Below are 23,639 nucleotides of genomic sequence, written 5' to 3' on the forward strand. Positions count from 1 at the left end.
GCACCCAAAGCTGTGCCCAGCCTGCCCTGCTGCTGGTCCCTCCCCAGTGTACACCTGTGTCTGGATGCACAGCTGGCTTTGAGCCCACAGGATGAACAGGAGAGCTTCAAAGGGCAAAGGCACATAGGCTGAGGTATGCAGGTAGCAGCTGAGGGGCAAAGACACAGGGGAGAATGCACAAAATACAGCTGCAGGGTCACCTCCAGCTCACTGCCCCATGGCACTGCCAGCTTGCTCACCAGGTAACCCCAGTACCCTCCATCACATTCATTTCAACATCCAGCCTTGAACAACTAAAACTTCAGCGAGGACTCTGGCATATGAAGTGTATTTCAAATACACACTAAAAATAAAGACTTTGAAGCTTAAACTCAGAGGGGGGAACTGCTCAACCAATATCAACTCAATGCCTCTTCACAGTTTAAAACGCATAATGGCTTAAACCTGTGACACGTAAAGACCAAGTCATTAATTTCCAAATAGAGTTTGCCTCCTGCTACAACTGCACAGCCGTTTGTCTCTATGCAGTAAGCCAAAACTCCAACAACTTGTCTAGCAACAGAAGCGACTCAGCATCTCTACAGCTGCTGCACAAAGTCGACTGTCAAATCTCTTATTCCTGTCTTCAAAAAAATACGAATTGCAGGGTTAATAAAATGCATGCTGTACTTCAGGAGCATGCACTAACGAGGAGGATGCAGTATGTTAAGAGTTGCATAATCTTTATTTATCTTAGTTGCATTCAGCTCTACACTTACCCCAAACTTCTCCACCTCTTCTTCCTGTAAGCAAGAGCCATATACATTGAAGCATGTATTTGAACAGAAAAGCACAGGAAAAAAATAAAACAGTTGAGAGTCAGGAAGAAAGATGTAGACAGGAAAGAACAGAAAAGAAAAAAATCTCTATACAGCAAAATTTGTCTCAAACAATAACACAATGTTTTCATGGAATGCAAGGACAGGACTTGCTCAAACACTCCAACATGGAAGAACATCTATCAGGTTTTTTTGCTTATTTTTAAGATTAACCTTTGAATTGAAAATCCAAACTCACGCTATATTTTCTTGTTAAGTGATTCCCATAAGTCACACTCAATTTTGGTGGAGCAAGCAAAAGCTTTTTAACTTATTCATACTGTAGAAAACGTGATTAAGTTAATTTATTCTTTGCATTAGGATGGCAGTAAACGTATGAGAAATCATCAGCATTCAAGTTTATGGTGCTGTTTTCCCTTGATTGCTTGCTGGAAAACAAGCCGTTTGCCAAACACACCCTGAAAAGCTCAATGCTCTGTATTAATTGGCAATGAACTCGTTAGCAGGTCTCTCGTTACCACTAACAAACATCTTTTCTTGTTCGTTTTTAATCTTCTTCAAAAACGTTTGTTGGTGCTTCATAACACAAACTGATAGATCAAACACCAGAGGCAATGCAAATGAATCTAAATGCTGAAAACAAGGAGTCGTTTCCTTTTAATCTTTGGCAGTATCACTAATATTAGATGCTGTGCATTGTAACTCGGTAGGCACTTTTGAAACTGTGGTCATTAAGATGTGTTGTGTTAATTCTGGCAAGGATACGAAAGGTAACTGTTTATTTACTACTAATTCATTTAATGATTAGGCTTCATTAGGACTCAGAATGGGAAGGAGCATCAGGGAAACTGATGTGCACATCATTTAATCTGTGAATGCCCTGTTTTTTGAAAAGCAGCTGACTTAGAAGTCGCTTTGTGATTGAAAAGGAAGTTTCAGTGGCTGAAATATAACAACATGAAGGCGACCCTCTGCTTTCAAATGAATCAATCCTTAAACAACTTCTGTGAGGGATCCATTATTTTTTCCTCAGCCTTCAACCAGTCTGATTTTAAACCAAATATTCACGGCTGCTGACAGCCAGCCCTGAAGGCCAGTACCAAATAGGACCCATTGGTGTCGATGAATCCCAACCACTGGCTTACTCTGCTGCTTTTCTAAGCAGATGCTGTGCAGTTACTCATGGACCCAGCTCCCCAGTGGGCTGGGCACTGAGCTCAACAACGGGGTGGGATGGCCAGAGCTGGGGATGCTCTCTAAGCCAGGGACAAGCAAATAGATGCAGGGTATTACTCAGTTCCACTAAGAGTAATCCAGAGCTCACCAGCACCACATTAGAAGCCATGGCGCTTTTGTTTTGTAGTTTGTTAACATAAAGCCTGCTGATGCACTGCATTGAGGAGAAAAAGGAAGAAAAACAAGGCAGGAAGACACTCTCCACCTGCATACAGCCTGAAGACACCAAACATTACGTAGGTGTAGCAAGCTGTGCTTAGAACAAATTAAAAATATTGCTTTGTTGTTTTATTTTTAAATATTTTATCAGGTTTTTTGTGTGTTTAGATTGTTAAAGGCAACATTTCAGATTCATAGATGGGTGTTTTCTGTGTGTTATTTTACATATATGGTTTTTGCCTAATACTACATCGCTCCTAAAATTCGACTGATTATTTTATTGAGCATTTTCTTTTTTGCTATATTAGACAAACTGATTCAGCAGTCATTAAAAGTAACTCTTAGGAGCATTGCATTGCCAAAACTCGGTAAAGATTTGGGTTCTGATGGTAAATGTCAATGGTGAGTCACACAATGAGATACAGACGTACTGATGCACACACAAACCCAGATCCCTACCCACTGAGCCACCTGCAGTCCTACTGCCTTTCTAATTTGCACACCTTTGTCTGAACATTACGGCTGGATCCATGTTGGCTGAGGTCATCCTCACCACTTGGCGGATTTCTTTGGCAATCATCCTGAGCTTCTCAAAATTTACCAGGCCGTCCACTTTGGAGTCATTTCCTGCACCATTGAAATGCACACACAAAAAGAATAACAATTATTTCTGTATACAGAATGTGTTTCTAGCCCCCCCCCATTAGCCTTCCTCCCTTCCTGCCCTCCATCCACAACTCTGCTTTAGTCAATGTAGCTTTAGTCAGTGTAGCAGGAAAATGAAGAACTTGAGCAAAAAGACAGACTCACTCCAACTATCTAGCACTGCTCTCATTAATCAATTTCTAAAGCAGTATGTATTAGGAAGAGGAAAGAGGAGCAAATGATGCCCAAATTCACTGGCATGAGTGCTAAATAAAGAACTGACATCTGCAGCATTCACATTCTGAAAACAGCACAAATAGTTCTGAGGGATCCAAACCAGGAATCCGGCATAGTTGTGAACACTCAACCTCAACCAATTGGGAGCAGAACTTTTTGTAAGGAGAAAAAAAGGGGATGGTTTAAACAAAAACCCTTAAAAATGCTGAAAGCAAGAGTAGGAGGTGTTGTATCATCATAGCTGTCTGAAAACCACAACATAGAACAAGAAACCTAGAAACACTGCAGCAACAAGTTCTTGTAAGAGGAATATATTTCTCCTAGCAGTGTCATTACTAGGCAGCACAGTCATCCTAAACTTTAGGACAGCTAATGAAGACTAAGCACCGCTTTTAAAATATTCAAAATACTCACTTAATGTTTATTTCTTTTTGGCTGGGATTGGTCTCTTCTATTATGCAATTCACAGTTCTATTTCACTGTGCTCCTACAAAGGATGCATCAAAAGCACCCTACTGGCAACAGCTTCCTTTTAGACATCAGTTGAATCACAGAGCACCAAAGACAGGGCTGTAATGTATTCAGTGCCTGGTTTATTACTTTGCTGTGTTTGACATTACCTTCATGTAGAAATGTGATATCCTTCTTGACAACAGGGAAGAGCGGAATAATTGGAGGCTGCATGCTCTGACTGCTAAGGATGTTGCGGTACTTCGCCATGTTTCGAGATGGATCAAAAAGATCTTGAAGGTCTCTGAGGTGCTTCTCATACTTGCTTGGTAACTTTTCCCAAGTGCCTCTGAGACGTGCCACGGGAGCCAGATTTAACCCACTGCAAGGCAGACACCATTATTAGCTGTTAGTGGAATGGTTCCCTTTCGAAAGGAATCAAAGGGCTGTGGGGCTTTTTGGAGGGGTTACAAGCAGTTTCCACAAAGTTAACTGAAAGCTGGGGGAATGCCAGGCTGCAAGTCCATCAGAAAGCCCACTGCTGCTCGCTCTTGTAAGCAAGAGAAAGGCAGAACTGTAGACAGAATGACTGCTCCTTATTCACAAGGAACGAACTTGGAGTTCGCCTGCCGAAACTGCACTGAGCACCATTTAATTTGCAAACCACTTTTCTCCTGTGAAAACATCTACTGCAAATAAGGACAAAAAAGGTGAGAAATTCGTGTGGCAAACACACGGCTGTAGAGGCAATGGAGAAGGGCAGCAGGCAAAATGGCAATGCTGGGGAGAACTATAAGGGAGCACTGAACTGCTACTATAAGGGGGACTGAACTCAGAGAAGCAGATAAGCTGCACTCTGTCACTATGCCCCAGTCCCACACTAAGTAAAGACATACCCAGAATTAGTTGGACACAGTAAAAAAAACATAATTAACTGTAATCACTCCCAATGATAATTGGTCATGGATTTTGCTCAAGAAGTGTCACAGTCATTGCAAAGTTTGACCGTGCTTCTAGGTGCAGTACTGGAAGGCGATGTCCTCCAGCACTCACTGTCAAACCTGGATTGATGCAATTTGCTCCTTTAAGAAGATTTTTCCTCAGTTTAAAAGTCTCCACAACTTATTTTGCCATTTTTTTGACCACAGAGTTCTCCCCATGCTATTGTAAAGTCACAAACAAAGCCTTTCTCTCATGAGAAACCTAACATATGTCCCCACACAGCTTCTCTTTTCTGTGCTATATTAAGATGGTATCTTCCTGTTTCATGTAACACATGGCATCGTATTGACATGAAATGCAAGGCAGGAAAGAGAATCCTTGTGCCATATGCCAACAGAAACATACTCCTCTGGAAACCAGGGCAAAATAAAAGCTAATTTATTTGCTACTTTTCGATCAAAGACCACTTCAGCTGTGGCCTTGTGAGGCTGAACTCAGAAATAAGACAAGTTAATTTTCCACCTACAACAAAGCATGGGAGATTAGGAAGCAGGAAATAGAAATTAGGCTCAGCATCCACATTTGTATTCACCATGTACCAAGAACTCACAGCCCTGACGGCTGAGCAGCATCTTCTAAGGGAATTCATTAACTCTTTAACACACGGCTAAACAGAAGCCTGTATCATTTGATACAATGGCAATGCATGGAAGCAGACCTTCTGAAATTAAAATTATAAAATGGTATTTTCTACGACAGGTGCTGGGATGCAGTACGAATCCAGAGCTCTGTCTGATGAATCACAGTGATTTTTTCTTTTTAATACAATCAGGGCTTTGCAAAACTGCAAATAAAAGAAATGCTGAACTGTCACCATTGAAGTCAAAGTAGCAGCACCAAGTATAAATCAGAAGAGAAAGTCTAATCGTGAAGAGGAAAAAAGAGGAACGAGGCGATGAGTAGAAAGAATGAGAAGGAATATTCAACTAAAACAAGGCTGATTTGAGGAAGCCCTTACGATGAAAGGAAGACAGTAACCTCATCACTGCAGATATGACTCAATGCACATTAAAAAATAACACTGACTGAAAAAAGGGAAACTGGGTGCTAGAATCACAGAAAATGGCAGCAACTTTCAGGCACATTTCTCAACTTCATCAATCAAACGGTGTTCTTGTCCAAATCTTCTCTTTCCCTGCTAGGTAATGGTTAAAGAGGAGACAGCCACACACAGAGACTGAGCTTCTGAGGGCAAGGGAGGCACAGAACGCAGTGACAGTGGGCCACTCTGGCATTTGGAAAAGCCTGGCTCTTCCCTTGACACCACCCCACACCACTGGCAATCTGTGAAGATATACCTTCACATGAACAGAGCTGCCCGTGACACCACGAATCAGGTCTGACAAATGGGAAGTGCTTTACCTTATAACTGCAAACATGGAATTGAAGTTCTTGCACTCTCGACAGTGGAGGGCAATTTTAATAAAATGCTTAATAATCTTCATCCTTTTGAGTTGGTTGGGCTCTGCTAAAATCTCCATGGCAACCCAGAAGGTCTCTTGATTTATGACGTCCTCAAACTGCTTCAAGTGAGCATTTCCTGTTTTGGAGTCCAGCTTATAAAGGTCATCGATGTACTCTGTAGGCTCAATGTTACGGAATAACTCGAAGTCTCTCATGGAAAGCTGAGTGGCCACCTCAATGGTGCTCAGCTGTAGGAGGGAAATCTGGCTCTCTCTCAGCAGCTCTTGAGCATCCTCATCTGAGCATAAGGTTTCCGTCTCCATGTTGTTTTTCAAATAATACCTAAGAACAGTCGAGTTGCAACAGAATGTTAAGAGATGCTCTTCAGAGGGTGCGTGAGAACAAAGGCGCTGAACCACAGCCAAGCAATGCAGACATTACTGACACCAGAGGGGTGTTCGGAGGAGAGCATTTCCACCTTGTTGGTGACAATTGAGAATGAGAGGCAAAGAGAGAGGCAGGGACAGCGTACCCTTTGTACGTTATGTGCCCCATCCTTCAGCATTTCAAAGCTGTTTCAGTTTACCTCTTTGCTAATGTTTTCTGCACCGTATTCAGTAACATGCTGCAGCTTTCATCTTCAAACAAAGGTCACTTTTCCATTCGTAAATTTAGCAGAGAAATAACACTTTAAATGCACATTAGTCTTGAGAAATCTCTCATTTCTCTATTTCTTAAACAAATTAAGCATGGTTTCTTATGTAAATACAGTGTGGCATATTAATATTTACATGAAGTTCACAGTATTCAGGAAATGAAAAGGTATCTGGAAAATTAATTTCCATGGTCAAAAGCAGTTCGTTTTCAGATACATAGAACTTTATTTCTCATAAATTCTCTCTGTTGCTCAGCAGAGAAGACTAAAGAAGTTTTTACTTAATAAACTCCTTTCTGGCATGGAGCAGGTCATCAGATAGAGCCGAAGCACTTTACATGTCAGAAAACATTTGTAACAGTTTACATAAAAATGGAAGAATTTATCTCAGGTTAGTATCAGTTCATTGCAACATGACATCACTGGCAAAAGTTAATTGCATACTTTAATCCTAAAGTACATATGGAAAGTGTCAGACGAAATACAAGTTTTTCTTTTTAAGTGAAAGCCACTATACGTTATCCTGATTTGCTGAACTTAGCTCTCATAAAGAGAGCTTGCTGTAAAGTCAGGGAGGATGTTTTTGCTTAAGGAAAAGGAAGGTAAAACAGGGAGAGAAGGAAAGAGAAGGAAAGCACTGCTGACATTCACCTCCTTACTCTTCCAACAGACACCCGTCTGTTTCCATTAAAACATCGCTCCCCACGTTCTTTCAGATGCTTCAACCCTAACATGCAAACAAACCCCAACCCAACCCCAAACAAAGGCTGCATTACCTCCCATTGAGCTGAATCCTGTCGGCCAGCTTGGAGAACTGATCAGGAAGGCGGCGCTGCTTGATGACCCCCTCGGGGCTGACGGACACCTCGCACAGGGAATACGTGTCCGGGGCTCCGGTCAGGTTGAACTCATTGACGGCGTGACTCACCACCTCCTTGGCCGTGGTGTCCTTGCTGATGATGATGTAACAGCTCTGCTGGTCTGCCTTGAAAACTCTTATTACTTGGTCTGGAATATCTGAAATAACAGAAGAACACCTTGAAAGTCGGAAGTTACTTTTTGTGTGAAAAGACAAGAGGTCGCTTTCTGCATCCTGTTTGGTAAATGTCCATGTAAGCATTCAGTCTTTGAATGGAAAAAAGAGGAGTCTTTCACCTCTCTGCACTTCCACAGCTGAATTAACTTCTACCTCATCCCATGAACATGAAGCTCGAGACATCTACATGTCCAATGACTGTCCTGTACACGGCCCTTCCCAGCATACAACAAAGTCCTTGGAAGCATTGCTCCTTTTTTTGGCTTTTTTCCTGTGATCCAGAGTTGAGTGCCAAGGTGCTCCTGCAGGGAGGTGCACGCACGTGGGCAGGAGAATGCAGGTGAGAAGGGAGACCTGGCTGCATCTGTGAACTAGCTGCACACTTCTACACTCCCTCTCTCAACCTGAAAGAACTCAGCTGCTGCCAGCAGCTAATTCTTTTGCTAGTGCACCTATTTAAAACATATTTTAGGAATTATAAACGTGTCAGAGAACAGTTTTATCTGGGGCAGACTATAGCATGAAACAACTATTTAAAGAAATGCATGTTTAGTTTATAACTTGACACTTGGAAATAATTCTCTCCATTACAGTTATTACAGATTCTCAAAATATCTCTGACTGGCAAAAAAAAAAAGTCTGAGGCAAATGCATCTTAAGCCCCACAGCAGAGATGCCCAGGGCTATTGCAGAGGTGCCTCCTCCTCTCTGTTACTTGCCCAGCCTTTAATAATCTCAGTGGTAAGAGCTGCATCCACAGACTGGGGCTGGCCAGGCAGGGCATCCCCTGCCCAAGGGAATTGTTTGGGAAATGTCTGCGCTCATTAAAATCATCACAGATTAACACAAGAGCCAAAACACCCATACCGTGTTATTAGCATACCTAAAAATCAGAACACACTCAAGTTTAAAGCCCAAACTGAAGTCTAGTTTGGAAGGAAAGGAATGCCATGCAACCAGAACACGATGTGACTTGTAAGTAGCAGGTGATGGAAACAAGCACATGTCCATCTCATCACCTTCTCTTTTAAGCAGGTAAACATTAGTAAAAAGTACTTTCCTACACACAATTCAAGTTCTGACTGAACAGGACGCATTTCCAATTTGCATGCACAAATTTTAGTTAGGCAAAGTTCAAAAGCAGAACAAACCCAATCTCAAAATGCATTATCATCCAGCTTCCATAAGAGGGATGCAAGTAATTACGTTTAAAGCAAGATCCCAGAGAAGTGAAGCAGCCTGCCTGATATGTCTTCCAGCATATCAGTGGCAGAAATGGGAATTAATGAGGCATTCTCTGCTTCAGCCCAGCCCTCTGCCACGAGCTACAGCGCTCAGAAGGAGCTCCTATGGACTTTTATTAAAGGGAAGCTCACAGGACTCATGATTACCCACTGCCCAGACAGTATAACTACACCAGTGCAATGTGTTATCAGGCAAGCCATGCAACATTAAGGCCTTCAGGATGCTGCACATCGGGATACTTACAGTAAAACCCAACAGCTGCGGGCAGGGAAGAAAGAGAAACACCGTGTCAGCATCAAATCAAGATGTAGATGTTTACAAAACTTAAAGAGCATGTATTAGATGGTCAGAAATATTTTGGTTTTCTCTAGCATTCAAAAATAATTGCATAGTTGTTATGGCAAACTTGTGAAGGTCAGTAATCTACTGCTCATATGATGCAGTAACTTGTACAGTAGTAGATTATTCTTAGAGAACACGTGAGTAGCTCTCTCCTCTCACATGTAGACAGTAAGAAACTGGGTCTCCAGAAAGAAAAGGAACTTATTTGCTATGGATATTTATGCATTTGATAGGATGCATTTGTTCCTTTTAAAGGGGAAAACTGCAAGTTTACATAATCATAAGCTGTAGCCAGAAGGCACTTCACAGAATATATAATTATGCACAGAACTTACATCTGAAATAGGGAAACGTGATTCTGACTTGACATGTTTACAGGCAGCTGCATGTAACAGCAAATACCTCCTGCAGCCACCCTATCTACTGAGTTCCTTCAGTACCAGCAATGGAAGCCCAGACTGCAAATCTCAAAACACTTTTCAGTTTTTCAGACATATAACTGAACGACCTTAAAGTCTGCAAGACATTCTATAAAAAATAACGTAACAATGCTGGTACTAAAGTTGTCTAATTCTATCCACAGTACTGTTAGGAACATTTACAAAAAGATGGTGGATGCAGAAGTCAAGCCACAGAAGTATTGGTATAGGGAAGAGATGAGAACACAAGACAGAAGCAGAGGACGACAACCTGCTTCCACCAGAGCTCTGGTAAATCAAAGACATTTGTTGGTGGGAAAATGGATGTATTTATTTATTTATCTAAGAGAAACCAGGTCTCACACTACAAAAAAGTAGGGACCAGAGGTTTGGGCTGTCTGCATTTCCAGTGAATTGCCAGTTTGGACCCGTTAGGGTCACAAGAGAAAGAGGTAAACTCACTCAGTGTGTTTGGTCTGGCAGAAGATGTAATTTACCCCCCAAAACCAACTGCCTTGTAATTACCAAAGCTCATGCTCTTGTTTACCTGAAGGATTAGAGAAATCCAGAATGCTCGTTGTAGGCTGCAGCAGGTCGGGGCTGCTGGATGAGAGGGTCCCAGGAATAGGCATGATGGCCAGGCTGTGCCGGCACTGCCGCGTCCCAACGATGCTGTCGTCCTGCGATTGGCTCACGCTGCCATCGCTGCAAAACAAATCGGTTTCAATCAGGTGGGTTAAGTTCTGCATGATCATCTTGGGATGAGTGAATCTTGGGGAAAATAACAGCGGTCAGATGTTTTCATTAAATGCAGTAGGCAAGCTTTAAGAACAGAGAGTAAGGGAATGTGTGTTTGAAAGCGTTCACTGGGACAGAAAACATATTCTGGTTTTGTTCTGCAGTTCAGGCCTCATTGTGGCCTTCCAGTATTTGAAGGGAGCATATAAACAGGAGGGGGAATGACTGTTTATGAGGATGGATAGTGATAGGACAAGGGGGAATGGTCTTAAACTGAGACAGGGCTGGTTTAGGTTGGATATGAGGAGGAAGTTTTTCATCCAGAGGGTGGTGAGGCACTGGCACAGGTTGCCCAAGGAGGCTGTGGATGCCCCATCCCTGCAGGCATTCAAGGCCAGGCTGGATGTGGCTCTGGGCAGCTTGGGCTGCTGGTTGGTGACCTGCACACAGCAGGGGGTTGGAACTGGATGATGATCATTGTGGTCCTTTGCAACCCAGGCCATTCTGTGATTCTATGATTCAGATTTACTGCATTTTAAAAGAAGCATGGACCTGTCTGAAGATAGAAAGCAGCTACAATAAGGAACAACTGCTGTCCAACCAGGAGAGCCCAACGCACCTGAAGAGTTTTGGAGGCAAGATGCTGAATCGAGTCTTATCTAAAATTTTCCTGATTCTGTTTCTCCCACCAGATACGGTGTTTGCTTTCAATTTCTTGTTTCCTTTTTCACGGGGGAACATCTGTTCCACATCTCCAGGCATATCTGGGATGGAATAACGGTTGTTTTTCTTCTCTGCAATTTTTGGGATATGTGGAATTCCATTCTTCTCTTGCCCTATCCTGCAGAGCAGCTCCTTAAACACTGAAAGGGAAGATACAACCACTGTCATTTACCTTTGCACACCTAAACCTTCGTGTTGCTTTCTTCTTTCCCCTCAAACCCTTGGTTTCCCACATACCTGCAGAAAAATTAAAGCAGAATCCAAAACAGAAAGGTAATGCACTGCCAAACCAGGCTATAGATTACATTTTAATCTTGATTCTAAGGGGGCAGGTCTTTTCCCATTGAAGGTTTGCTGTGGAATTCCTTGGCAGAAAGTGTAACCCCAAATGTTGAACCGAAAACGATGCCCCATTCTGCACAGCTGGACTCTCCTGGCTACCTTCAGAATGAGCACAAACCTCAGCACATTGAATGAAGATATTCCAGCCTTCACAAAGGCAGCCAGATCAATAAAGGAACCTCTACATTCGTGTCGATCTCTCTACGTATTTAATGACTGTTGTCATCTGCATCTTTGCTAATGGTTCAGGTGCATCCTGAAGAACTTCAGGACAGCTCGGAATTCTCTTTTTTTCCTTCATTTTCCTTCAGTGAAACATAAGGTGCATCAAGCCTCCTCCTGCATTTATCAAACTAAGGCAGTCAACTACTGACACTCCCAAAAGATATAAGGAAAAGAAGCCAGTCTTCATTGTTTCTGTTTCTCCCCACAAATAAAAGGTAAAATCAAATTGCTCAGACTGGTTTATCAATGCACAGGGGTTTTCCTGCTTGTTGTGGGGCGTTTTGTTTTGAAATCTTTGAGGTCACTCATGTCAGAAATGTGGTACTTTCTGTTGAAAACATGGTACCAAGAGAACACAGTGCTGTGCAGAGCTGATTTCTTGGCCTGACAAACAAGACATGAGGGACTTTACATATATTCACAGTCAAACTGCATATTTCTATTATGTGACACAATTTCTGGCTATAATCCTTCACCATATAAACTCAAATCTAAGAATGGGGATTGTCCACTGCCAATTCCAGGCACTTAGCACTCAATTAAAAGGACAGAATCACAACTACTGCAGTTCAAAACAGCTTCACGACGTGAATTCATTAAAACATATCAGAGAAATCATCTTGAAATTTTATCAGCTTGCAGGAAAAGAGGTTGGAACCCATTTGTTTGTAACCATCACTGCCTCAGCTACAGCAATGCTTTATTTTATGCCATTTCATCAGTCTAGTCGACTGATTTCTGCAGTCGTTCTATGCTGTCATTAGAGTTATGATAATAAATAACAGCTAGGATCTTAAAACTTTTTACATGCGTAGCGATAAATAGAAAATCATAACTGAAAAGAAAACTCATAGGGAACACAGGCAGGTAACCAGCAGGAGGAAATATTAGAGGGGAACCACCATTAGCTCTCAGATAGCACTACAGAGGAAGGATCTATCTGGTACGCACAGCCTTGTACTTTCTGTAGCTGTGGTTATTCTGTTTCCTGAACAGGATTATGGAAAGAGAACAGATGGTTTGAATGAGTGTTTAAGGAGGTATTTATGTGTTTATATTCACACTGACAATTAAAAGCTAACATTTATATACTACACCGCTTTTTATATTCCCTTATCGATGTGAGACAGAAAGGCCATTTATCCTATTGTTCTTACTGCCATCATAAAAAGTTTTACGAAAACCCAGTTTGACATTTTTTGCTGTTTCTTGGCAAAATATTTTGGCCCAGCTCCTTTGGCTCCATGTCAGCCATATCGCATGCAGGGACACTAAAGCTGCTAAAGCAGCCGGTGGAGGATTTCTCAGGGAGCAGAGCGCTGGCTATGCTGGCTCAGTGCCTCTCCATGAGGCTGCACACTCTGAGCAAATGGAGGCACAACCAGGGGACTCCTGCGTGATCTTTCACTCCCAGAGCAAGTTGTAGAGCCAGAGAGACTGGAGGTTTTGTGCACATACACGGAAATACATCCCCTGTGAAGTCTACTCACCAAAAATGTTTGTTTTTACAGTGATGGAGAGATGAGTATTGTTCCTTAAGATTTCGAGAGCTTTTGCAAAGGTAATGTTCTCAAAGTTCTGTCCATTTACTTCCATTATCTTCAAGGAGAAATGCAAATTGAACTATTAGAACAGCTGTTTATAACGGAGTTACTTTACAACAGTTACAAATGTAAAGGCAACAATACAAGCATGTTAAGTTCTTGCCAGAAGTTATCATACTATCTTTACAGTAGCTGTACCATGAAAGCATTCTTTGTAAAATAACTGTTTTCATTTCCCCACTCAAGTTCCATCCCGTAAATGAGCCAGGAACTCCATTCCTATCCATCAACTACTTTAACCAAACTCAACTTCTGGGACAACGTTCTTACATTTAGCATCTGCACCTGGTGGATCACCAGCTGCACATCTGGTGTTACAACCAAAGCACAGATCAACTGCAGGGCCCAGAGGCTCCCCGGCCCCAGGCTGGGATACTGAACACCCAATGAGAATCAACCCAAGAAAACGATGTGACGGCTTCAACCCAACCATATTCCTCTAAGAAAGTGTCCTAAAGCAACCAAAATTCTCCACAATTTGTCTACTTTTCTCCATTTTGTTTTTGAAATACCTAAACACTTCAGATATTTCGAATACTATTCAATAGGAACGCATATTAAACATACAAACCTAAAGTATTGGCATTTTTGCTTTTTTTTTCCCCACTCTTATCTAACAGTCAACAGGATGATCTTTTTCTTGGAAACAATACAGTTGGCTAAACCAGATTTTTTTAATTAAGAGATGGATGTTTCAAATTAACTTAGCTTTACATTTCCTACCTGATCACCACGCTTGAGTCCAGCTTCTGCAGCTTTACTGCCAATTTCCACAGTCTCAACAAAGATACCAAAACCTTTGTCACTTCCTCCAAGAAGGCTAAAAAAGAGAGGGGAGTCTCTAGAAGGCTTTTGCAAGGTAATTTGTCTCCATTTTGCCTTGGCAGCACAAGCAATATTCAGCAATCTGAGATGTCCCTTCATTTTCTGTAACACAAGAGACATGAAACCGAGTGTGATGTTTCTGCTGGTAGAAATGGAAAAAAAGTTGTGTAGGCAAAAAAAAAGTGTCAGAAAGACAAATTACGATTCTATGCATCCAGTTCTTAATAAACCTTCTGCAGTGATGCGGAGACACAGAAATGAGTGCCATGTGCACTATTTTATGAGAGCTTTGTACCTAAATATATATTTTATAGCAAATACACCCATGTTAAAAGCCACCTCTTCAGTGCTTTCTTATGGACTACAATGTGTTAACCCTTGCAGACACGGTGGAAAATGGAAATGCAGAATGTCAGAGGTGTGACAGTTGTCCTTTTTCACTCCTACCGTATTTTCTAAGTTCTTTTCAAACTCTTCCAGAAATCGAGTCATAGCAGGATCACCTTCAAAGTCATTGAAATGATTGTTCACCCACAGTAAAACCACTCTGGTAACCTAAAAAAATAAAAGCACACATCAAAATGTTTTTTCTCCTACAGGCTGTAATCTACAAGCGAAAAAAGAATACAAGGACACGACAGAATAACACAGCACAGATTAATGCATTCCTCAGCAGAAGCAGAAGCCATTTGCACTTGAAATCAACTCCTGATTTCCTCTCCTTGTGGAGATGAATGAAAAAACCAAGCATCAGACATCCCTGTATCTGGCTGATTACATCACCCAGTACTCAGTGGCACAGTCATCTACCTTCAGTTCTCTCTTCCTTTTGCCTTTCCTAAAACACATCCTTTTAAAGCCTCCTAATTACATCCTCTCCTAGGAAGCTGTACAATGTAACAATAAAAAACTTGCTTCTAAGTTTTGAAGCTAATTGTTTGGGTTGCATTTACGTGTGTGACAGTTGTGTGCTACTCATGAGGAATTCAATCTGACAACTGCTTTATCCATCCGCGCTATCAAGAAATGCTAATCCAGGGCAGCTTCTCTTCTAAAAATAACAACTTCCTCTTCTATTTGCTGAGATTGCTTTCTTTTACTTTCCTCCTTTACATTCATTTTCTCAAAAACAAACCCAACAGTTGTTGCCAGAAGGAGAACAAGGAAAAAGGGAGCAGCAGTAACCATAGTGAAGGAGCACAGCCAACTTCTTCCACAAAAACCTGCCTTGCCTCCATAGCTGAGTTTCCTTCGGCTCCATCTCAAACATATAAAACTGATGGCCAAGAATTTTACTGCCACCATTTTCAACAAACTGGATATGAGTACAAGTTCCAAACCATGTAAATTTTCCATACGCATCTGCACACAGTTACACAGAGTTGAACGTGGTTCTGTTCATGGAAGAGTTATCAGCAGCACAGTTTGCTTTGAGTACAGACTTCTCAGTAAGCTGCTCTAAGATGTTCAAAACACCAAAAAACTCTACAAAGAACAACTACAGAAGGTGAACACAAGGCTGACGTGAGAACAGGGGTGATATATCCAAGAAATCATGAACAAAAAGATCCCCCAAGGCGCTGGTAAAAAAACAAGAAGAATTTCAGAGAGACGGGAGTTCAAATCTTAAAATTAAAAAGGCAATCATCCTGCAGAAGAGAAGCAGTGACACTTAGCAGAGAACACCATGCCTGCGTATGACAGCCCGGAGGCTGGAACCCACCTTATCCCTGAGGCTGTCCACTGTGAACCACTCCAGGAGTTTATTCCCAACTTCCAAGGGGCTCGTTAGAAACGTGCGGTACGTTAAAAGGAAATCTTCGATGTAAGTTGGATCCACAATAGAATGCTCTTCTATCAAGTGCATGATGAGCCGCTCAGGTGTTGCCTTAAAAATGGAATGCAAACACAGCTCACATCTCCTGCCGGTACCTTTCTCAGAGAGTCCCCATGTTCCAAACTTCAGTTTTGGAAAACCCAAGGAAAAAAAATTGCACTCATATATTTAAATCAAATCCTCATGTTCCTCCCAGACCATTTTGCAGCTTGTAACTGGCCAGAACAATCGGTAACATCTCCTAAAAGCCATTTACCTGGTGTAGGGAACCTGCTTTGGCAGGGGGGTTGGACTCGATGATCTCTGGAGCTCCCTTCCAACCCCCCCAATTCTGTGATTCTGTGATAACTTTGTTTATTACGAACAGTTTAAGCTCTTCTTTCAGACTACAGAAGCCAAACCACTACACAAGAAGTGCTGTCAGTGCAAACCCCAAAGGTCTACATTGATTAAAAGACGTATGGAAGTAGATTTTTGCAGAGCAATACAAATTCCTTAGAATTGAATTTTCGAGGTGAGACAGACAACAGTGAACATGAGTTCCAGGTTTAAACCAAAATGAACAAAGGTTTAATTATTAAAGGTTTAATAGACTAATGGAAAGAATGGGAAGAAATTCACCTTGATAACGATGTGTCCTTTTCTGGTTCCACTGCGATCCAGCTCCCGGTGTTCCTTTACCATAACAATCTCTCCTTCTTCCTCAACTTTATGAGTGTTTTTTTCCACGTGGTTCAGAATTCTCCAGTAGTCTTGCTGGGCTATACACACAAACTGTCCCAGACAACATGTGATCATTAATAAATACTCAAAACATGAATGCATCCTCGTGCCCCATCTCTGGGCTGCTCTGACACAACCACCACAGCACAGTACTTGTTATCAGCCCCAGTCTGTTCTGCCCAGCTACACCAGAAAGTTATAAATAGAGGAAAATAACACTAATCAGCACGTTTTGTCTCCAAAACATAATGATAATCATACAGGGAACAAACACTGCAAAAGCTGGACATGGCTATTGTCTGTTTATCTGTTCTTACTGCACTTCAATCACACACACAGCACAGCTAGGGTGAACTAAGGTTACACCCAAAGTTACATTTCAACAGAAAGCAAAAGGTCCTGCTTCTCACACAACAGCAATGTAGAATAAATCTCTGCTGCTCAGTGTACAACTATCCTATATGTATATCCTATACACATACAGAGCCCCTGGCCCATCCAACACCAACCTCCTTTCTTCTGCTCCTGGAATAACAATCATGCCTTAAGATGAAAGAAGTTTGCTGTCTCTTATTGGATGTTTAGAAACATGAGCTAGATGTACACATCTTACCTGACAGTCGTCTACTTTGGTTCTGACCACTCCATTCATGTACTGTTTGTCCAAAGAGGGAGTAATCCCAAAACTATTTCCCATACAGAGGCTCTCGCTCTTCCCATCAGGATAGCTGATTTCCACTGTGCCATTTAAAATAACATACCACGAATCGAGCTAGAGGGAGTGAAAAACCAATTTAAAAAGTGAAGCTCCTTCAACACATTGTATAAGCTGTTCCAGCACTCAGATCTCAGAAAGCTTTATTCTCGCAGTCTCCAGTTTGTTGCCACCACAGTTTTGCAACATGTAATTCACCAGAAATGTGTACTGTAAAGCGAGCAATAAAGCTGACTGAAACAAGAATGCTTTTCAGCATTCTTCTTTCATTTCAGTACTAATTCAGTAGGGAGCAATGCTGATGAATAGATTGCTTTTTAATCAGTGTGCTAATTGCTACAGTATATTTATACTATTTAACGAGCATGAGGGCTCTTCCCCCCACTTGGTCACTACTGGAAACAAGAGCACATTCAGCACCCACAGAGCACTGATGGGCTCCAGCTATCCCACATCTCTGGATCGAAGGACAGGGAGAGGCTGCAGGTAAGAATTCAGAGCGCAGGTAAGAATTCAGCGTTGGGAGTCCAACCACTGCCTAACTGGCAACTGCTTGCAATGTAGATATTTAGGTTATGGTACCTACATCCTATTCAAGGATCCATCTCCACGATTATGGAGATTCTTACATTGTAAGAAGAGAGTTATTTGACCAATGGAAATTATGCATTCTTCTGCACAAGTGATCTCCAAAATAAAGTCTTAAATTTTAGCACTTACAGTAATCCACAGCATGAATTACTGAATGCTGGTTTTGTTTTCCTTTTTTTTCCTATACTCAACCACAGTGAAGTCCTGAACAAGGAAGCCAAGAGCACGCAGGCAGGATCTAACACACAGATGGACTAAGGTTTAGGGATTTTGGAAGTGGGTCACGATAAGAGATGAGGAATTCTCTAGCTTTCAGGAGTGGGAGAGCAGCAGAGAACATTCCCCAGCCCCTCACCACCTGCAGCCTTCTGCCCATGGTGCTTCAACTGTGTTGCAGATGGTTACTTACCTCCTGGCCATCTTCAAGTATGATGGCTCCCGCTTGCTCCACTACTTCAAATATCATCACTGAGCAAAGTTCTCTTCTTACAGACATCGTCATGTTTGCGAAGGCAGGGAGTTGATGCATAAACTCCAATAATTGCTCTGTTAGACAAAGGAAACATTGGTATGAAGACTGCAAAGCCCAGGGGTTCCTTAGATATCATGCCCTCCCACAGGTACATTAAACCTCAGATTAATCCACGGAAGGAACTGCTCAGTGGTGTTACAACCCTTGTTAGTGCCTGCAGCTAAATGAGCCCAGTACGTGTTTTGTCATCAAAACTTGGGGAAAAAACCTTGGCTCCACAGTCCTGATCATGCCCTGATTGACTCTTAAGGCAGCAATCTAGCTAAGTGTAAAAGCACTTCAGCTTCAAACATTTAGAAGAAGTAAAAACACTCGTACTGTACAGTAATTATAAGCTTATCAAGAGCACAAAACGCATTGCAGAGTTCACAGAAGTAATCAAAAGTATAACAGAACCTAAATTTTGCCATTAAACTAATGCCAATTTCCAGTTAGGCACTGCAATGAATTATTTTCCTTTCAAATATTTTGCAGTTCACAATTAAGCTTATCTACACTGCAGCACCAGCATGTTCTCTTCAACATTCCATACTTAATTAATTCAACAGTCACAGGCAGTCAAAATTACCACGTTACCCTCCTATCAACAGATACAATGATTGTAACACTGAACACATAGTAAGTTTCAAAGACTGTTTTTTCAAAATACTTGAGTTCTCAGAACAAATACTCTTCAGATAGAAGAAAAAACATTTAATTAGCAGTATCCCCAGTGCAAAGTGATCTCTGGAAGGCATCATTCATAATGATGATGATACACATTTAACATTAAGTCAACAGTTTACATGTACGCTCGCTGGCTGAAGTTACACGACACAGGTTTACACAAAGATCTACTTTTTTTTCTCCTCACCAATGTCATCATCAGTTTTATCTGCAGGCTCTTTCTCAAGGCACTCTCGTACAACATCTCGCCCTAGAAGTGGATCTGAAGTTCTGTCAATATCTTCATCTTCCTCTTCTTCTTCATCTTCAGAGTCTACAGGTGCTTCAGGAAGACCTGTTAAATCAACATCTCCCATCTCACTTTCTGTAGCCTACAGAGAAGACATCCATCAGATAAAGACTTCAATGATTTCATCCAATTAATTTCGGTCTTATCTTAGTAGAGTTAATAATACCAAAAAATTCTAAGACCAACAATTTAAACTAGAAAGTAGACAGTACAAATATATACCTGTGGCATAAAGCAACAGCATGCTACTGAATTACCATCACCAGTTCTGAATTGTGTACTGGGCACGTGCTCTCCTTCTTTACTAATGACACTCTCAATGATCTGCAGGCAACACAAGCCCACTGACACCAACTGTGTAACACTGAGGGAAATAATCCAGGCTGAGTGGGATCTGATCTTACTTTTAGTTCCAGTATTGTGCAATGGTTTGTGATTTTGGTGTATGATCAATATGCCAGGTGGAGAATTGCCTCTGAAAAAAAGAGATCAGGACGACTACTCCTACCTCTGCTGGCCAATTCTCTCTTCTTTATGGCACTTAGTGCCTTGTGAACTCACGTGAACAAATGGCTTCTCACAATTTAAGACTTAATATTAACCAAGTAGTAAAATAATCCAGTAATAACAGTGGTCACCCAATGTCTACAGACACATTTCTGCTGTCATCAATAGAAGGCAACATAGACATCAAACTGAGCAGACGCACGAGGCCACAGTTGAAGATAAAGAAATGCTGGCACCAAAAAGCAGCATCACACAAGAACTGTTTGCAATATTTTCTCATGTAAAGTTTAAATGATGTAATGGAATGAAAATAACTTTCCAAGCAGATGGAGGGCAAGAAAAAAAGAAACAAAACCAAGCAGTTTCAAACTTCCAGTTTCCACAAAATACCTCCTCAATCGTTTTGTCTTCATTTAATGCAGCATGCAACTGATCAATGCACACCTATTGTAAAATCCTCTGTAAACAAACTCCCACTGGCAGTTGTTAGACACAAATTGTCTGAACCTTAATTTCTATGATTTTGTTTTGCAAAGTGCCATTGGTACACAGTGTATTCTGAACACACATATTCCATTTTGGTACGTTTTCAAAGGCACACATTTGAGAAGGTGGCAGAATTATGAGTATCTCTGCCCATCTCCTTTATTGTCATTCATTTTTACAACCATCGGAAGAGCCCCAGTGGAACCTTCCCCCACAGTCAATTAGAATATTGTTCATTAACACCAATTCCCTGACGCGCCCACAACATTTCACTTCCAGACACTTCCAGACATGAGAACGGCTGGAGATCCAGTGATGAGCTGACGACTACAGCACAGAGCAGAGCTGTTAGATGCCTCTGCTCCATTGGGTGCAACCCAATGTTTGATGGCAGGATATTAAAAAGGAGACGGAACGCTCTTTGCTCTTCTGAAGTGAGAAATATTTATCAATAACTCAGGGACGGTTACTAATCCCGTCTCCTGTCTCCTGCTCGAAGCTCCAGACGTGACATAAGCAGCACAATGCTGAAGCACTGCTGTTTTCAAGTCTGAGTTGCATCACCAAAGTCAGCGTTGATTTGATCAGCAAAGCGCTGCCCCCGCTCCTCACAGGGCTGCCAATGCAAACCCGACCTTGGGCAGCTGGAGCAGCATTGCCCTCTGCACCAGGCAGACAAACACTGGGTCAGGTATATTCCTGAGGTCTTTGGACTTGTCCTCCTTGTTACAATTACCCACCAAACCTAATAAAAGAAGTTTACGTGACTTAACAAACATTTCCTACAGAGCAGGGTGGCAAAACATAGGGTTAAATCTGTTTTTATTACATCACTTTGCTGGCTTATGGAGCTCACGCATTAACAGTTTTGGAATTAAGCCGAAGTGCAAATTGTGCTTGGAGAGCCTTGGCAGCACATGCTCAGTGCTGCGTTTCATTCTAAGACCTTTCCAGCATCTCTTCATCTGAACAGCCACAATTCATATTCAATTTCCTAGGCAGAGTAAAACTGAGTACAGTGTGAATTCCCACTTCAATAACATTAAGCTAAGGCAACAAAATGGAGGATGCAGGTTCTACAGGAAGGTGATATTTAACACGTGCTCTGTACAGCCTGTGTGGAACAATTAACCAATCTTCCCTTTTCCTGATAAATAAGTTGCAATCCGATCAAGCTACATTCTTAAGAAAAAATAACGATTCACTAATTTACAACAAATAAACCAGAAGCTCCAATCCTCAAAGTTGGCACAAATATGGCTCTTCACGGTTGGGTCTATTGGGCAAAAATACCAGCTGCCAACCCAGCAGCACGCACAGCACAGGACGCTGAGCATCAGCTCACTGTCAAAACCCTCGTTTGCTATTTGAAAATCACACCATTTCTACTTGATATCGCCTGTTAACTTCTTTAAGGAGACAACAGGACTGTGTTTGGTAAAGCTTGTTCCTAGAGATGCCTGCATTGGCTTTGGATGCCAAGGAGCCCTCATAACTTTGGTGATACTGACACGTATTCATGTGAAGGACTCTCTGCTCTGTAATAACTCTGCATGGCAGGTAATTTTAGTGCTCATGGCTCCCGGTGCAACCTGCCATTAAGAACATGGGGTTTTTACTTCCCTTCATGTCAATTCTTTCGGGGGAAAGCTGTCCAAGTCTTCAGAATTGACAGAAAACTCGTTAGTAAAGCCCTAAACCCTGATGCATATTTTATAGATAATCCATCTTCACTCAAAATCCTTAACCACAGATGGAACTATTGCTGGGCAGTAACATTGCTACCCACAGATAACACATACTGCTGAAGTGACAAATGAGAGATGGAAAAAAAAAAAAAGAGAAAAAAAAACACTGAGCAACCACTGGCAGATCTTAAACAGATAAGGAAAAATAGATGAGAATTTGTCACTCGGTAAAAGAAGAGCATTGGAAGTCATTGATAAAGGCAGCAACTCCATTGCACTCAAAGTGAGACCATGAGACCATGCCCACCCAGGCCTGGACTTACAGCCTGGATTGCCTATGCGACCCTTGCTGGCCTTCTTAGAGCCTACCCCATGGAAAAGCAAACGGAAATGTTTGCTCACTGTAATACCTGCAGAATAGCTTTTCCCTGAGGATGCCTATTACAAGGCCAAGGGGCTGTTTGCAGAAGTTATAATCCCTCATTTCGACTTATATGCATAACCACACAGCTTCTCCTAAGAGCCTGAACACCCGAGCTCTGAAGGGAAGCATACTGTCAGAAAGAGGCTGAAGAAAAACAAACACATAAATTAAATATATTAAAAAAAAAAAAAAGTAGGAAAAGCTTTCACATACATATAAATGAAGGTGTGAAGGGAGAAAACATCATCATAAATTTATTCTCCTCAGCAGCTTTGGCTTCAATGCAATGTGTCTGCAGCCGTGCTGCAGGCAGGGCTCGTTTCTGCTGAGCTCACCTTCAGCTCCTGTGCTCATTTCCTGCCTAACATCCTGCACTGAGAAGCAGCTGGAAGAAGTGAAAACTCATTTCAACGCTGTCGATGAATAAAGTGTACACAGATGAACCAAAACCCTTTCCAAATCTTAATAAAAAAATGTCTCACCCTTTGTTTCTATCATTCTATCATTCTAATCCGTTTCCTGCTCTGGAATTAGTTGCGCTACGCACTACAAATTAACCTTATGATATCATTCATTCAAAAGGTCATTTCAAGGCTACATTAATAAAAATTATTTAGAAATACTCTTCCTTTGACATTAATGATAGTCCTGGAGAGTTTGGCACACAGCAGAGATGAAACTGACAGCAAAAGCAAAGACAATGTTTTCCAAATGCTTCATGAAAAGCCTATTTTAATATGAGTAAATTTGTAACTCCTTCAGGGGCATAAATGTATTTCACCACCTTTGCAGTGCAGATTAAAATGCTACTCCTTCATTTATTTTATTTAGGTAATTTTTCTTTGTTTAACCATTACGCTCTTCTGGCATTTTCTTAAGAGCAGGAATGCAACATTTCAAATGCATTTAACCACAGGTGGTAAGAGTGCACCCTCCTTACTGGAACGATATCTGCTTCATCAATAATACATCTGAAGTGCTTTTCACTTAGTATAAGCCTTCCAAAAGGCTCAGGTAGACAGGCCAGCAAAAGTGCCATCAGCCTCAGTGTGTGAGCTGCCCAGGTACCACAGCCA

The 23,639-nt window shown here is 41.7% G+C and overlaps 1 protein-coding gene across 8 annotated transcripts in view; it reads right to left on the bottom strand.

Moving 5' to 3' along the window:
• Nucleotides 1-23,639, bottom strand: part of RAPGEF6 (Rap guanine nucleotide exchange factor 6) — a 105,665-nt gene that overhangs the window by 20,412 nt on the left and 61,614 nt on the right. For 6 of the 8 annotated variants that reach the window (XM_042826187.1, XM_042826185.1, XM_042826188.1 and 3 more), the window contains 15 exons: nucleotides 19,357-19,540; nucleotides 18,381-18,517; nucleotides 17,279-17,437; nucleotides 16,564-16,716; nucleotides 15,829-15,993; nucleotides 14,553-14,660; nucleotides 14,004-14,207; nucleotides 13,167-13,275; nucleotides 11,006-11,249; nucleotides 10,196-10,353; nucleotides 9,131-9,145; nucleotides 7,383-7,623; nucleotides 5,910-6,293; nucleotides 3,716-3,927; nucleotides 2,717-2,840 (listed from right to left, as the gene is read on the bottom strand). In XM_042826187.1, the coding sequence (XP_042682121.1) occupies nucleotides 2,717-2,840; nucleotides 3,716-3,927; nucleotides 5,910-6,293; nucleotides 7,383-7,623; nucleotides 9,131-9,145; nucleotides 10,196-10,353; nucleotides 11,006-11,249; nucleotides 13,167-13,275; nucleotides 14,004-14,207; nucleotides 14,553-14,660; nucleotides 15,829-15,993; nucleotides 16,564-16,716; nucleotides 17,279-17,437; nucleotides 18,381-18,517; nucleotides 19,357-19,540 (2,597 nt within the window). The remainder of the gene's footprint in view (nucleotides 1-2,716; nucleotides 2,841-3,715; nucleotides 3,928-5,909; nucleotides 6,294-7,382; nucleotides 7,624-9,130; nucleotides 9,146-10,195; nucleotides 10,354-11,005; nucleotides 11,250-13,166; nucleotides 13,276-14,003; nucleotides 14,208-14,552; nucleotides 14,661-15,828; nucleotides 15,994-16,563; nucleotides 16,717-17,278; nucleotides 17,438-18,380; nucleotides 18,518-19,356; nucleotides 19,541-23,639) is intronic. The other 2 variants (XM_042826191.1, XM_042826184.1) reach the window with 1 other exon arrangement.

Source organism: Centrocercus urophasianus, unplaced genomic scaffold (assembly GCF_019232065.1).
Source record: "Centrocercus urophasianus isolate 14NV4802_14NV808 unplaced genomic scaffold, USGS_Curo_1.0 seq_26, whole genome shotgun sequence".
Lineage (NCBI taxonomy): Eukaryota > Metazoa > Chordata > Aves > Galliformes > Phasianidae > Centrocercus > Centrocercus urophasianus.